The sequence below is a fragment of the Moschus berezovskii genome, chromosome 1 (genome assembly GCF_049115385.1).
Source record: "Moschus berezovskii isolate FMDL1 chromosome 1, NW_MosBer_1.0, whole genome shotgun sequence".
Lineage (NCBI taxonomy): Eukaryota > Metazoa > Chordata > Mammalia > Artiodactyla > Moschidae > Moschus > Moschus berezovskii.
Genome location: NC_142460.1, coordinates 57,290,827 through 57,307,784, shown reverse-complemented (window position 1 = coordinate 57,307,784; position 16,958 = coordinate 57,290,827). Strand labels below are relative to the sequence as shown.

Below are 16,958 nucleotides of genomic sequence, written 5' to 3'. Positions count from 1 at the left end.
TCCAGCTGCTGCACCTTCAGGATCCACTGCAGTCATACTTTCCTCAATGACTAAACATGGCAAAGAGACTGGAGCCAGGCTACGTGTGCTCCATGAATGACTCCTGTAAAGGGTGATCTTCATTCTGGGGCTCACCATTAGCTTGGGGAGACCCTTAGAGCTGCGTTGCTTTCTGAGGCTCATTATTCTGAACTCTCTGCTTTCTCTCTGTCTTCATAAATGGCTGACCTACATCGCAGTCTGAGGCTCTGCTTGGCCATATCCACTACTCCTGTTTTATTTTTTTTATCTGTTTCCCTTCCCTTCCCTCCCTGAAGCTCTTGTAATTCTACCTTAGTATCTGCTTTCCAGAAAACCTGAACTGATGCATCCCTATCCATTGGCTATAGATCACGAGTCATTTGTAAAATAACTTTGTAATTCAATAATGTTCCATGAACACATAATAATCACTTTATCTCATGCTTTGGTAAATTTTATCCAGTTTATAAAATAAAGTAAAGCTGGGGGAGTAAACAGGACAGAAGAAAATAATTTTCTTTTCATCAAAGACCGGATTAAACTTGACCCCTCTACGATTCCCTCTAGTTCTCGATATAGGTAAATTCCAGAGACTAGCTAAAAGCGCATAACCAAATCAGATTATTTTTGTGCTGGAAATTGGCAAACATTTGAAAGAATAATATTGATTAAATGTGTGTGATAGAGTTGTCTAATAATTTTATGTGGCATACTGTCAACAATCTATTATAATTCTTAGAAATTTAGTTTGACTATGTTTCCCACAGCAAACTGCTCCCCTTGTTTCTGGTCTCTTCCCATTTTTGTCCATCCTACACACACTGTCCACTGTCTTTCCCTAATGAAGACTGGTGAGGAGTACATTCTCAAGAGCCAGAATGCCCGGCTTTGTACCAATTTGCTATGTGATGCAATATGATTGTTGTAAGGATTAAAGGAGTTAATACAAGTTAAATACTAGAACAGTGCTAAACACATAATAAGGATTTAATAAATCTATTTTTGTTATTTCATTTTCCTTGTGAAGAACTGGAAAAAGTACTCCATATCTTACAAAATTACATATGACAGGCTAATTTTGATAAACAAAGTTCTTTATATAATGATTCCACTCTACTTTTATCAGGCCTTCTTAATAACCCCTAAAAATTGGGTCCAAGAGATTAAAGTTGCTGCATACCCATTTGTTAGAAACAACGAAAAGGCAGTATGAAGTATTTAGCAGTGCTGACTGAATTGTCCCTAGGCCAATCTTCTTGAATAATAACATCCAATAAGATCCTCCAATTCCCAAACTCAGCTTTATCCCACATATTTTTGTTCCACAAATCCCTTGGATGTTCACATTACGTACTATACATTTAAACACAACATACACACAGTGCCTGCTATACTACTATACTAGGTAATATTTTAAGTACTTTATAAACACCAATTAACTTAATCAATATAAAAACCATATGGAGTCATGCACAGTGATCTTTCCCAATTTTCAGACAGGGAAACTAAGACATTGAAAATTGAAGTGGCTTGTCAAGGTCATCCTAATCCGTGTCAGTTTACTCTAGAGTCCTTTTTCTTAACTCCTACACTGTGCCTTCCTTTCTTAGTCACAAAGCGCACACTCTAGCTTCAGTTTCTGCCCACAGAGTTTCTTCTTTTTTTTTTTTGCTTAGCCCTTGATTGCTTGTGGTACCTTGAGAGAGTTATCTCAGCTCTCTTTTTCTTAACTTACTGACAGAGGATAAGCCTAGAAACTGCCTTGATGCCACACTGTGACACATAAACACAGAGTTTCTAAAATATTAGACTGTCAATTTTCTCAAACATGCCATACTGTTTCATAATGTCTGGACGTCTGGCTTTGGGGGATGCCACCTTTGTTCTATGAAAGTTCTTTTACTCATATATACTCTAAGTTTTCTATGGGACTTAGCATAACTTTTTTTCTTTTTAATGTGCAATAGCAGCACTGGATCAGTACTCCAAAATCTGGAGACTCTAGGCTCATTGCCTTTACTTTCTAGCTATGCAATCTCAGGAGAGAAAAAAAAATGAACTCTGTGTCCTAGACCACAGATAAAAATAAATAATAGTATCTGAATAGCTTACAGAACAGGATCAAACTGCATGTTTATAAGACTGCTTTACATAGTGTCACAAAAATACATGAGTTCTAGAATCTACAATTTACCAATTGTGTAACTTTAGAAAACTTATTTAACTTCTCTAAGCCTCAGTTTCCTCTTCTGTAAAATTATGATAATAAATGTAAAACACTGACACATAAATAATGTGTGTTAGTCGCTCAGTCATGTCTGACTTCGTGACCCCATGGACTACAGCCATCCAGGCTCCTTCATTTGTGGAATTCTCCAGGCAAGAATATTAGAGTGGGGTAGCCATTCCCTTCTCCAAGGATCTTCCCAACCTAGGAATTGAACCAGGATCTGCCACATTGCAGGCAGATTCTTTGACCTGATAGAAAGAAACTTTAAAGGACTTAGGAAAATATATGCTCCGCTGAGCCTCCATATGGTTATGGTAAACCAAGATAAAAAAAATACTAACTAAATTCCAGGCAAAAGTACATTATGTTCTACTAGAAACATTTATATGTCTTATGAGTAAAACTTTATAATTAACAAAAATAAAAACTAGAATAAGCAATATACTGTTAATTCCAAGCAGGAGAGATTTTTTTATCTCTTCTAAATATCAATCTGTAACAATAAGAAAAATCCTTAGAATTCTTATGAGGAAATCATTTTGGTTTAAAAAATGAAGTGAGAGTTTTGAATTTTTCTCTTTTTCCCCCTAAGACAAAAGGTAATGTTTAAACCTGTATTTACTTATTTTTAAACTTGGAAAGATTTTTGGAAGAAATCTATAGTAAAACAGTAAGAGTGAATGGATTTTAAAAAAAATCAAACCTTGCAATTCAAAGATTTTTATAAATGGAGGAGGGTATTAAAAAAAGCTCTCTTTCACTCTATCTTCTTTTCATCTGACCTATCAGTCAATGGAAATATAGCAAATATAAGACTTGTTTGCGAAAGTCCTAAGAATCTCATTTTTAAATGGGATATTTCTTAAACCTCAGACACTGATGCCTCATTAGAAGATCATGCATAACGTGACCACAGCTCTATCTGTGGTAAATTTGGAATCACATTACAATTGTAGAGTTTGTGGTTGGTTTTGCAAATTTACTTATCAGATAGGGTTAACTGTTAATTAAGAATGTGTGAGGTTAGACTGGTGTTCCAAACTATGCATTAATATAATACATATTTATCTAATGGTGTTCTGCACCACCTGCTCCTCAATATCCCCAGTTTGAAACATACTATATAATAAATATTTGATTTTTATAGTTCTGTGATTTGTGATCTCTCTTGTTAAAGCAAATATTCATTTTGGTGTTGTTAATGCCAACAACTGTTTAAAAGTTTGAAAAAGTTCAATCTACAATCATTTCAAAATGAGGAACTTTCTTTGTGGCACTTAAAATTTATAAAAAGATTAAGAACTGCAAATTTTAAATTGCAATTATATTTTATTATTGTGCCATCTAAAATTTTAAATTTGTTTTAAACCTCTTCACACGGACTTCCACGGTATTTTGCATCATCTTGTTTTTATGTTCTCAAAGGGTGATTTCTCCATGTTCATTCCATCACAGGAAGATTAGGCAAGGTCTGACGTAGCTTGAAGCTCAACATTCAGAAAACTAAGATCATGGCATCTGGTCCCATCACTTCATGGGAAATAGATGGGGAAACAGTGGAAACAGTGTCAGACTTTATTTTTTTGGGCTCCAAAATCACTGCAGATGCTGATTGTAGCCATGAAATTAAAAGACGCTTACTCCTTGGAAGGAAAGTTATGACCAACCTAGATAGCATATTAAAAAGCAGAGACATTACTTTGCAAACAAAGGTCTGTCTAGTCAAGGCTATGGTTTATCCCGTGGTCATGTATGGATGTGAGAGTCGGATTGTGAAGAAAGCTGATCACCGAAGAATTGATGCTTTTGAACTGTGGTGTTGGAGAAGACTCTTGAGAGTCCCTTGGACTGCAAGGAGATCCAACCAGTCCATTCTAAAGGAGATCAATCCTGGGTGTTCACTGGAAGGACTGATGCTGAGACTGAAGCTCCAATCGTTTGGTCATTTCATGGGAAGAGTTGACTCACCGGGAAAGACTCTGATGCTGGGAGGGATTGGGGGCAGGAGGAGAAGGGGATGACAGAGAATGAGATGGCTGGATGGCATCACCGACTCATTAGACATGAGTTTGAGTGAACTCCGGGAGTTGGTGATAGACAGGGAAGCCTGGCGTGCTGTGATTCATGGGATCGCAAAGAGTCAGACACTACTGAGGGACTGAACTGAACGGAACTGAGCTGAAGGTAGACTCCATATCTGAGACTTGAATCCCCTTCACTATCCAAGGGGAATTGGTTCCAGGACCTTCTATACATACCAAAATTTAAGGATGCTAAAGTCCCTTTTATAAATTGGTGTAGTATTTACATATAACTTAAACACATCTTGCCTTATACATTGAAGCATCTCTAGATTACTAATAATACATATTAAAAATTAATGCAGCATAAATAGTTGCTGGATTGCCGTAAATTAAAGTTGTGCTTTTTGGAATTTTCTGGAATTTTTTTGTATCTATCTCTCTATATATAATTTTATTGACGTACAATCTAGTGGATTACAATGCTGTATTAATTAATTTCTGCTGTACAACAAAGTGACAGTTATACATATATATTATTTTTCAAATTCTTTCCTATTCTATTCCACTATGGTTTATCAGGATATTAAATATTGCTGTTGTTATTGTTCAGTTGCTCAGTCTTGTCCAATTTTTTGTGACCCGATGAACTGCAGCAGGCCAGGCTTCCCTGTTCTTCACCATTCCCGGAGCTTGCTCAAGCTCGTGTCCACTGAGTTGGTGATGTCATCCAACCATCTCATCCTTTGTCATCCCCTTCTCCTTCTGCCTTCAATCTTTCCCAGAATCAGCATCTTTTTCAATGAGTTGGTTTTTCCCATAAGCTGGCCAAAGTATTGGAGGTTCAGCTTCAGCATCAGTCCTTCCAATGAATATTCAGCGTTGAATTCCTTTAGGATTGACTGGTTTGACCTCCTTGCAGTCCAAGGGACTCTCCAACACCACAGTTCAAAGGCATCAATTCTTTGGCACTCAGCCTTTTTTATTGTCCCACTGTCACATACATACATGAATACTGGAAAAACCATAGCTTTGACTATATGGAACTTGGTAGACAAAGTAATGTCTCTGCTTTTTAATTCACTGTCTAGGTTTCTCATTGCTTTTCTTCCAAAGAGCATCTTTAATTTCATCGCTGCAGTCACTGTCTACAGTGATTTTGGAACCCAAGAAAATAAAGTCTGTCTCTGCTTCTATTTTTTCCCCGTTTATTTGCCATGAAGTAATTGGGCCAGAGGCCATGATCTTCTCTTTTTAAACGTTGAGTTTTAAGCCAGCATTTTACTTCCTTGTTCACCTTCAGCAAGAGACTCTTTAATTCCTCTTTGCTTTCTGCCATAAGGGTGGTGTCACCTGCATATATGAGGTTATTGATATTTCTCCCTTCAATCTTTATTCCAGTTTGTGCTTCATCAAGTCTGGCATTTCACATGATGTATTCAGCATGTAAGTTAAATAAGGAGGGTGACAATATACAGCCTTGACATACTCCTTTCCCAATTTGGAACCAGTCCATTGTTCCATGCCTGGTTCTAACTGTTGTTTCTTGACCTGCATACAGATTTCACAGGAGGCAGGTAACGTGGGCTGGTATTTCCCATCTCTTAAAAAAATTTCCACAGTTGTTGTGATCCACACTGTCAAAGGATTTGGTGTAGTCAATGACACAGAAGTAGATGTTTTTCTGGAATTCTCTTGTTTTTTCAGTGATCCGATGGATGTTGGTAATTTGATCTCTGATCCTCTGCCTTTTGTAAATCCAGTTTGAATATCTGGAAGTTCTTGGTTCACATATTGTTGAAGCTTGAAGTATTTTGAGCATTACTTTGATAGCATGTGAAATAATTATAATTGTGTGTTATTTTGAACATTCTTTGGCATTGCCCTTTCTTGGGATTGGAGTGAAAATTGATCTTTTCCAGTCCTGTGGCCACTGCTGAGTTTTTCAAATTTGCTGGCTTATTGAGTGCATCACTTTAGCAGCATCATCTGCTAGGTTTTGAAGTAAAGTGAAAGTGAAGTTGCTCAGTTGTGTCCGGATATTTGCGACCCCTTGGATTGTAGACTACCAGGCTCTTCCATCCATGGGATTCTCCAGGCAAGAGTATTGGAGTGGGTTGCCATTTCCTTCTCCAGGGGATCTTCCAGACTCAGGGATCTAACCTGCCTCCCACATTGTAGGCAGATGCTTTTACCACCTTCCGCTAGGTTTTGAAGTAGTTCAGCTGGAATTCCATCACCTCCACTAACTTTGCTAGCAGTATTGCTTCCTAAGGCCCACTTAACTTCACACTCCAGGATGTCTGGCTCTGTGTGAGTGACCACACCATCGTGGCTATCTGGGTCATTAAGATCTTTTTTGTATATTTCTTCTGGGTATTCTTGTGACCTCTTCTTAATGTCTTCTGCTTCTGTTAGGCCCACACTGTTTCTGTCCTTTATTGGGCCTATCTTTGCATGAAATGCTCCCTTGGTATCTCTGATTTTCTTAAAGAGATCACTAGTGTTTCCCATTCTATTGTTTTCATCTTTTCCTTTGCATTGTTCATTTAGGAAGGCTTTCTTACCTCTCCTGCTCTTCTTTCGAACTCTGCATTCAAATAGATATAACTTTCCTTTTCTCCTTTGCCTTCAGCTTCTCTTCCTTTCTCAGCTTTTTGTAAGTCCTCCTCAGACAACCACTGTGTCTTTTTGCATTTCTTTTCTTGGGGATGGGGATGGCCTCCTGCACAATGTCACGAACCTCAGCCCATAGTTCTTCAGGCACTGTGTCTATCAGACCTAATCCTTTGAATCAATTTGTCACTTTCACTATATAATCATAAGGGATTTGATTTAGTCTATACCTGAATGGCCTATTGGTTTTCCCTGTGTTCTTCAATTTAAGTCTGAATTTAGGAGTTCATGATCTGAGCCACAGTCAGCTCCTGGTCTTGTTTATGCTGACTGTACAGAGCTTTCCCATTTTTGGCTGCATATAATATAATCAATCTGATTTCAGTATTGACCATCTGGTGATATCCATGTGTAGAGTCATCTCTTGTGTTTGTGGAAAAGGGTATTTGCTATGACCAGTGCATTTTCTTGGCAAAACTCTGTTTGCCTTTGTCCTGCTTCATTTTTTACTCCAAGGCCAAACTTGCCTGTTACTCCAGATATCCCTTGACTTTCTACTTTTGTACATTTTTGATTGAAGGTTGCTTGAATCTGTGAATGTGGAACCCACAGATCTTGAGGGCCAACTGTGTAGATTTATGTTTTTGAGGATGGCAGCACCCCTTTGAGTAGGGGACTTGTCATGTTTCAGCTGTGAGCTCATAAATGTTAACACTAGGTTCTCATACCTTGCAGAAGGTAGAGCTAGTTATTATAAGTAGCATTTCTAATTGTCTGACAAAAAGTGTGCCATAAAATATTTATTTTATCATGTTAACTTAAATAGCTTTTATAATTTTTGTTAATCTTGAATATTTCTATGAAACATGAAATTTGGGCATAAAATGCTACCATACCAATAACAATGTAATTTTATACATGAATCAAATATTTACAAAATAAGAAATATAGATACAGAGAGAAAAGGCACTTTGGAATTGTCAAAAGAGATACTGGGTTTCATTTCAATATTAAGTTCCTCATGGATCATCAGGTTTCTTTTTTTATAGTTCATTGAACCATGCAATGAACCTGGAATATCTGAATTAAGAGGTACTTTATTATTGAAGTTAACTTTAATATTAAAGTTAAAATATTGCCATATTATGTTATGTTCCTCAAAGTAATTTATGTAAAAATTTGTAAAAGAGAAAAAAAAAGATATACACTTACACAAGCACAAGTATACATATACAATGCTATGCAAAATTACTAAATGTTCCCCAAGCAATAGTGAGTCGGGGAGCCTGGCATTTGGTAGTCCATGGGGTAGCAGAGTCAGACACGACTTGAACAACAATATACTTTCAATGTATCACGTATGTAACTAAAACTGAGAGTGAGAATGAATTATGAGACATCTTTGCAACAGCCTTTCCCTCATACACTATATTGAAGAAAATACGTACAGTCTGGACTAGTTTCAAACTCAAACTTGCGACTGTTGGTCCCATATCCAGCTGCGGTCCGGGCTCGGATTTGGAATACATATGTGGTATCAGGCTTGAGGCTACTGATGGTAACATTAGTGCCTCGTGCCCTGAGAATTGTATAACTTGTTTCTTGTTCCTGCTTTGAAGTAAGAAAAATCATGTTAAAACCCAATCTTCCTAGTCATGTCAGATGGTAAAAAGCTGAACCCCTCTAAACCAGTTCTTTTAGATTTAACACAGCTCATATGATGGATAAGAGATGACAATTGTTTTACTCTCTGAATGTAATAGAGGCATTTTTAAGCTAAAAATATTTGTAGAATGTCCCATCTTGGATAAAATAACCTGTTCCCTGCAAATAATGCAGAAAAAAATTAGTCTTCATTTTTGCCAGTTAATGATTATGTGGATGGAAATAAGTTATCTTCAAAGCCAAAGCTGAATGAAAGCTTCAGTCTAATTTTAAGAATAAACATTCAAAGAGGAAACTATCCCCTGAATTAAGCTTAACAGGCATGTCCTACTGATTCTCAGAAAATATTTCTATTAACTGTAAACTATTAAACTTAAAAAGGTCCATGTTTTATGCACAATTCTACATTAATAACTTCCTTAGTATCAACTATATTTGCAATGTGTTTAAGTCACTGTGGTTTAGTAGAGATGAAAAATTTCAGATAAATATCTAGAAATATTTCCCCAAAGAATTCACATTGTACTTTGGGAGGTTCACATTGCACATTAATTGTAAAGGCTTTTTGTGTTAAGCCTTGATTATGAAAATTGACTTTACATAGAATTGTGTTTTTCCTTTAACATACATTAGTATTTAAGTACCTAAGTTCAAGTAATGGTGGAATATCTCTGGCACCTGGTGTGGGGCCTGGAATGGGTGATATAGAACAATGCATATCCTCAACCCAAACTAAATAGAATATTACAGAAAAAAACCTCATGCATTACATATACTTTTTAGCTAAAGATGCTGGTTATGTACCAGATAGCATTTGAGTTAGTATATTAAATAATGAAGAAGGCTGAATGTATTTACTTTACAGAAATCATTATTTTATGTTTTAAAAAATTTATTAAGCATATATCTAGAACATGGTTGTGTTCATCATCGTTAATGAACTAAATAGTCAAGACCTTGACTAGTCAAGTCTAGTCAAAATTAGATCTTGTAGGGCTTAAATCTTCGTGAAACATTCAAAATATTTCTAAGTATTATACATAAATATTTGGGAAATTTTTTAAATTTTAAAATTTATGAATATTTGCTATAAATATTTGTATAAAGTATATTTAAAATAATATTACACATAAGTATACATTGACTTTAAAATGTTTAGATAATAAAAACAGATTCAGTCACTTTTTCCTATGCTAGTTAATATTGTTTCAAAATATTGTTTTATGCTTTCTTTGAAATAAGTTCAGAAAATGTTTTATGTTTCTAAAAGATATAAATGTAGGTTAGTATTTTTGAATCAGCTCTACAGAAACATTGGGTGTTCCCTGGTTCTGCTATCCAGTCTGATCTGAGATGCATCATTAATTACCTTTTTATTGTGTTGTATCATCTATAAAACATGGATTTTTATATTTGCTATCTTGTCACATTTTAAAAAATAGATTATGATCAAATGGGTATTTGACAGTACCACAGTGAATCACCGAAAGCTAGGAGGTAATTTATTCATACTACGATTTTGGCATATTGAGGTTTATTAGGTATCATTTTCTCTCAATCAAAGAGACATATCCTTTTCCCTATAGGGGGGAGGTGAAAAAAATGTCATCATACTTGTGAAATATTTTAACTTCAATAACCAGCATAACTACATAATGCAGAGAAATGCTTATACATTAGATGTTTTTTTGCATAACTGACCATACCACTAATTCTCACATCTCTTAATGATCCATTTTCATTTAGAAGAAGATATGCAATACAGGGAAAAACATATTGCATGAGGAGTGATGACTGTCAGAATTCAAAACAGAGAACTAATGTTTATTAGCAGTGAGGCTGTGAGAAATTCAAATGTCACTGACTCTCAGGTTTTGTAATTGTAAAAGAACCTATTTACTCACTCTTATCGGATTATCAAACAACTCAAAATAATCTATATAGAAGTGTTCTGCAAATAGAAGCTATCAATACACAATTCATTTTAAAATACTTTGTAAACTGCAGCAGATAAATGAATATGTTGTGTTCGTATTAGTAGCTATGAAACCACCCAGCTCTATTGATAAGGTTTGACTACATCTTGTTTTCAAACCTCACCATAATTTATAACCAGGGAGAAATAAGTGGTACTTAGAGTGATGAAATATCATGGCCTGAATTATACTTACAAATAATCATGTACCTATTTTTTATAATTGTATTACCGAACACAATTTTATAATGTGAGGCACACATACTCCCATCTCCTAATCTCCTTGTACAAAGTAAAGAAAGCTTTCATCATCAGCTCAATAATATAATGGTTTTGTTATCAGTTCAAAATTCCTACCCGTACTGAGTAAAATTCATGTGAGTGTGAAGGTCAAGAAATGATGCTTAATGCAACGAACTTAGGAATAGTTCATCAATAGATAAAGGAATTGCTATATAATGGTTGTTTAGAACAGGGATCTCCTGTGGAAGACACAGATGTCATCTCTAATATCATAATTGGATGGCTTACATTTAATGGTAACATCTTTGCTATGGCTTATTGCTGTAGAATGGGGGATATTCAATACAATACTTTCTAAACCCTCCTCCACCTAAAAATCAAAGGTAGCACATGACCAGAGTTCTAAATAGAACTCTTTCACTAGCTAGCAGTGTCATTAGTTTCTTTGCAAGAATATACTCATGAGAAAATAACCTCTTTCCTGACACAACTCAACTCTTTTAACATTATCTCCCCACCTTTTCGTAGTATTTGACCTCATAGTCCAATATGATCCCATTAGGGTGCTCAGGTTCTTGCCAGGATAAAGAAATGCTGTTTCTGGATGTCCGATCTTTCTTAATCGTCATGACAGGTGATGGAGCTGTAAAGAGAGGATGGGAGGGTATGACGGGAGAAGGAAAATTAATTGGATTGGGAAGGGCAGTAAAGAAGAGCAGAGAGGGATGGGGACAAGCAAATGGAGCCCATCATTGTTCTAATGTTGGCAAGAAAGCACTATTTCCATTTCAAAGGCTCTTGAGTATTAATCTGGCCCCATATCAAGCCTCAGCAGCTGGATTATAGCCCTGGTACATAAGGCCTATGGAAAACGAGCTGAGATTTTCAGCTGCTGGTGGACTAGTGGCAAGTGAGCAGATGTTTTCAATCTGCTACTATAATGTAAGCAATGAAATATATTTGATATATTAAAAAAGAAAAAAAAACAGGACTACCTATTTGTTATAATGTTGCAAAGTTATGAATGCCAGAGTCTTCAGTTCATTGATAACATTTTCATATGCAACTCTGTAAGAGGACTGGAATCCATTATGCACAAGGAGTCCCATGGTATCCATAGGTAATAATAATATTTAGTGTATTGTAAAATAGATAGGATTTAGGACATAGTAAAATAGATCTTGACTTCTGACAAAAAAGCTCTCATGAATAAAAATATATATACCAGGAAACAATAGTCTTTACTTTTACATTTCCATTTCTTAAAAGTATGTTTAGTAAGAAGTACTGAGTAAGTGGGTGCTCTTTGTGTCACAATTCTCTAGATATATTTTGAGGCTCTTATTGGGTGATGACTCTTTGTTATGTTTTTCCTATGTATTATAAATAAATACAAATAAAAAACATCTGTCTGGATCAGATATCACAGGGTCACCATATTTTCTAATGGAAGATTAAATATGTTTTAAGTGATATCATACTTCAAATCCTTCCATTAAAAAGAAAAATGCATACTATCCATCAATGCACTCTTGGTTTCAAATCTCAATCTTGGTTCACTGGCCAACCAAAATCCCCACTGTGAAGTTCAGCAGCATTCTTCCCTGATGGAATGCAGTAAAATAAATTACAAATATGAAACAAACAAAAATCAAGAATTCTCAGGAACACTAACTGTTGAATTGCTTTCATTACTAAAGGACAAAATCAAGGATTATTGGAATCCCATGTATTTGCATTTCCTATAAGAGCTAGCAATAGATGTTTCCTATATGTGGATTTGTTGTTTCTATGATTATCAACTATCATTATTATTATTAACATTATTATGATTATCTTGCCAGCTTTTACATCCAGACTGTCATCCAAATTATTCCTGTCTATAAATGCCTTTTATTTTATTCTTCACTTAAAAATAGAGCTTTCATTAAACTTGCCTTATGACACTTCTTTTCAAAGTATAAACTTAAGCAAAGCATTTATTACAGCAAATTTTTCATCTTCTTATTTCTACTATATTAATACCTTATGAATTTTTGTAATTAAAGTCTCATTATTTTAATGGCCAGGGGATGATCACTTAATTTTTTTCCAAAGTAAAATGTAAGTGTTGCTTTTATGATAGAAAAGTAAAATCATTTCTTCTAAAGTTATGACCAACCTAGATAGTATATTAAAAAGCAGAGACATTACTTTGCCAACAAAGGTCTGTCTAGTCAAAGCTATGGTTTTACCCGTGGTCATGTATGGATGTGAGAGTTGGACTGTGAAGAAAGCTGACCGCTGAAGAATTGATGCTTTTGAAATGCGGTGCTGGAGAAGACTCTTGAGAGTCCCTTGGACTGCAAGGAGATCCAACCAGTCCATTCTAAAGGAGATCAATCCTGGGTGTTCATTGGAAGGACTGATGCTAAAACTGAGACTCCAATACTTTGGCCACCTCATGCGACGAGTTGACTCACTGGAAAAGATTCTGATGCTGGGAAGGATTGGGGGCGGGAGGAGAAGGAGACCCCAGAGAATGAGATGGCTGGATGGCATCACCGACTTGATGGACGTGAGTCTGAGTGAACGCCGGGAGTTGGTGATGGACAGGGAGGCCTGGCGTTCTGTGATTCATGAGGTCGCAAAGAGTCGGACACAACTGAGCGACTGGACTGAACTGAAGTGAACTGAACTGAACACATTTCGCACCCATTAACAATTAATATACTTTCATGTGGGCTTCCCTGGTGTCTCAGTGTGGTAGAGAATCTGCCTGCAATATAGGAGATGCGGGTTGGATCTGTGGGTCCGGAAGATCCCCTGAAGAAGGGCATGGCAACCCACTCCAGTATTCTTGGTGGAGATTCCCTATGGGAATCTATGGCAGAACTCTATGGCAGGCTACAGTCCATAGAGTTGCAAAAAGTCATACCCTACTGAAGCAACTGAGCAGGCATGCATGCATGTATACTTTCACGTAACTGATATAATTTACCTTTTATGCTTGCCTTTTTTATATTCAATATTATTTCATTTTTCAAACTTGCCTCACAATACCCCCAGCCCTATCACTGAGGCAATTTGCTGCTCTGAAATTGATTTTATGATAAGTTTAAGTTATTTTACACATATTTAGTTAAAATTTTATAAACTTATTCAAAATTTATAATCATGTCACTGAGTTAGAAATATATCAGGTATGTTAAATTTTTAACAATTAATTTCTTTTATTTACTCTAATATTTAGAAAAAACAATTTATTATTTTATCGTTACTAGAATAATTTCAGTCCCAATATCGTTGCTAATAATTTTGCTTTTTTTTTGTACCAAAAAATGGAGAAATTTCAACAAGTTTCCTCCTGAAGTAATCCATTTTAATAGAATGACTTCTAATGCATGCTTACAGAGCATTTCGAAGAAGCTGAATGTTGGAACACTATCCTATTAAACCCATGGAGACCCTCCCTATTTAATTCTATATCTCTTGAAACTGGTTTATTTTCCTTAACAGTTAAAATATATTTTCAAAGAAGTTTTGAAAATTACCAGGTATAGCCTCTCTCCTTAAAAAAGAAGAAAGAGAAAATAATTTGTTTCTAAGAACAATTATGAAGAGCATCAAATAAGCTTTTTAGTGAATGCTTTCCAGGCTCTTTTGGGGATCTGCCTAAGTTTTACTGCTTCTGCACTGTGCAAGACTTTATAACTGTTGAAATTCTTCAAAGGTCTTTGAGCAAGCTGCAGGGCCCTGCTGGATTGTAATAAATAGCCTTTTGTAATTCCACACTTACTTAAGTAGAGGCAATTGCTCGAAGCTTGTGCCATCTCTAAGTTAAATGAACCCTTTCTGATTGCTGCTTTTAGGCCCCTGTTAAGTCATTTGTTCTGCTCTTTTAATACACGCCCCTTGTGTTGGCTGCGTTTCAGTAGTTTCAGTACAGTGCAGCAGCTAAAATCCCATTACGTTTAGGTAATGCTCATCAATATTTTAATACTAATAAATAATTAACGAAAACTGTTTTTCTATCCCCTAATAAATAATTTTAAGACATAATAAAATATACCGTAGGAAGAGACAAATTCCATGAGCACTCCACTGTATCCATGCTTTCTAAATGGTTTCCTAGAACACTTTAGAATTCATGTCTTAAAGTATAATTTAACCATACTTGCTCATGTGCTGTAATACAATTTATAATATTAATGAGAAACAGTAATATGGATTACAATTTTTTTTGTTAGTTTTCAGATATCGAAGAGTGATTTGTTCATAGTAACTTTCCAAATTCATCAGTTCAGTTCAGTTCAGTTAACTCAGTCATGCCGGACTCATTGCAACCCCATGAACCGCAGCACGCCAGGCCTCCCTGTCCATCACCAACTCCCGGAGTTTACCCAAACTCATGTCCATTGAGTCAGTGATGCCATCCAACCATCTCATTCGCTGTATTCTCCTTCTCTTCCTGCCTTCAATCTTTTCCAGCATCAGGGTCTTTTCAAATGAGTCAGCTCTTCGCATCAGGTGGCCAAAGTACTGGAGTTTCAGCTTCAACATCAGTCCTTCCAATGAACACCCAGGACTGATCTCCTTTAGGATGGACTGGTTGGATCTCCTTGAAGTCCAAGGGACTCTGAAGAGTCTTCTACAACACCGCACTTCAAAAGCATCAATTCTTCAGCACTCAGCTTTCTTTTATAGTCCAGCTCTCACATCCATACATGACTACTGGAAAAACCATAGCTTTGACTAGACAGACCTTTGTTGACAAAGTAATGTCTCTGCTTTTTAATATGTTATCTAGGTTGGTCATAACTTTCCTTTAAAGGAGTAAGTGTCTTTTCATTTCATGGCTGTAATCACCATCTGCAGTGATTTTGGAGCCCCCCAAAATAAGTCTGCCACTGTTTCCCCATCTATTTGCTGTGAAGTGATAGGACTGGATGCCAGGATCTGTTTTCTGAATGTTGAGCTTTAAGCCAACTTTTTCACTCTCTTCTTTCACTTTCATGAAGAGGCTCTTTAGGTCTTCTTCACTTTCTGCCATGAGGGTGGCAATTCATAGAAATTCTAATTTTTCTATATAAAAAAACCATAGTACTCCCAGGTGGCTCAGTGGTAAAGAACTTGCGTGCCAGTTCAGGAGACTTAGGAGACATAGGTTCAATCCCTGGGTTGGGAAGATCGCCTAGAGTAGGAAATGGCAACCCACTCCAGTATTCTTGCCTGGAAAATCCCATGGAAAGAGGAGCCTGGGTGGCAACGGTCCATGGAGTTGCAGAGAGTTGAATAGAACCAATCAACTGAACTTGACTTATTCTCATTTCTCTGTTTTTTTTTTTTTTTTCTTAACTTGTGATTTGAAAGAATGGTGGGTAATAATTGGATGAAAAAAAGAAGTCCTAAGATTAGAGAAATGCTTGGAAGGAGAGTGAAAAGTTACCCAGGAGGAGGAGGAAGCATATGTTTTTCCCTAGCAAAGTGCTGCTGTATAAACTAAAACAGGAATTACTGATGAACCCCCCAACAGCCCAAGGTTAACAGATTTATTCTATTGACTTGCTTATATACCTTAAATGATATATAATTACATGGATTCTCTTACTAATAGGAAAAAGTTGATGACAAAGTAGGCTGCTATGAAACAGGTCCAGAAATTTACACAGTGTAGTAAATGAATAGTTTTGTAAGGGAAAAAAATGAAAAAATTGGTAAGAAGAAAAATTAAGACAGTAGGAAGGTAAAAATTTCCAGTAAGTCAATGACTTTTTAAAAATAATGTCTGGGTTTTTACATACATTTTTGTTGTGTTTGAGGGGGAGCAAATTTTTGATCCTTCGTTTTTGCTATTCTGGGTGTAATTGGATATATGTGCTCTTTGGAAAATAAAGAAAGGAAATATGATAGACTTGGTAAAATCTATTTTTATGAAAAAATTTTTAGTTTTCAAAATAAAAGTTTATTTTTAACTAAAATAAATAAAGTAAAATTTATTTTTTTAACTAAAATATCTCTTGAAAGAATACAAATAAAAGAGAAAAATAGTGAAGTTTGGGAGGGAAGAAAAGACCAATAAATCAAGCATTAATCATCTTCCAAGAAGTTTTTATGAAGTTACTCTGCACCACTGAGAAGTTTTGAACACTCTGAATACTGAAAAATTTCTAAACGTGTGATGTCGTAGTGAACTTGCTCATGGCTC

At 35.9% G+C, this 16,958-nt stretch overlaps 1 protein-coding gene across 1 annotated transcript in view; it reads right to left on the bottom strand.

Annotated features, from left to right (window-relative positions):
- Positions 1 to 16,958, bottom strand: part of EPHA3 (EPH receptor A3) — a 432,011-nt gene that overhangs the window by 78,074 nt on the left and 336,979 nt on the right. The window contains exons 6-7 of the mRNA XM_055433436.2: positions 11,290 to 11,414; positions 8,337 to 8,499 (exon numbers count right to left, since the gene is read on the bottom strand). Coding sequence (XP_055289411.1) covers positions 8,337 to 8,499; positions 11,290 to 11,414 — 288 coding nt within the window. The remainder of the gene's footprint in view (positions 1 to 8,336; positions 8,500 to 11,289; positions 11,415 to 16,958) is intronic.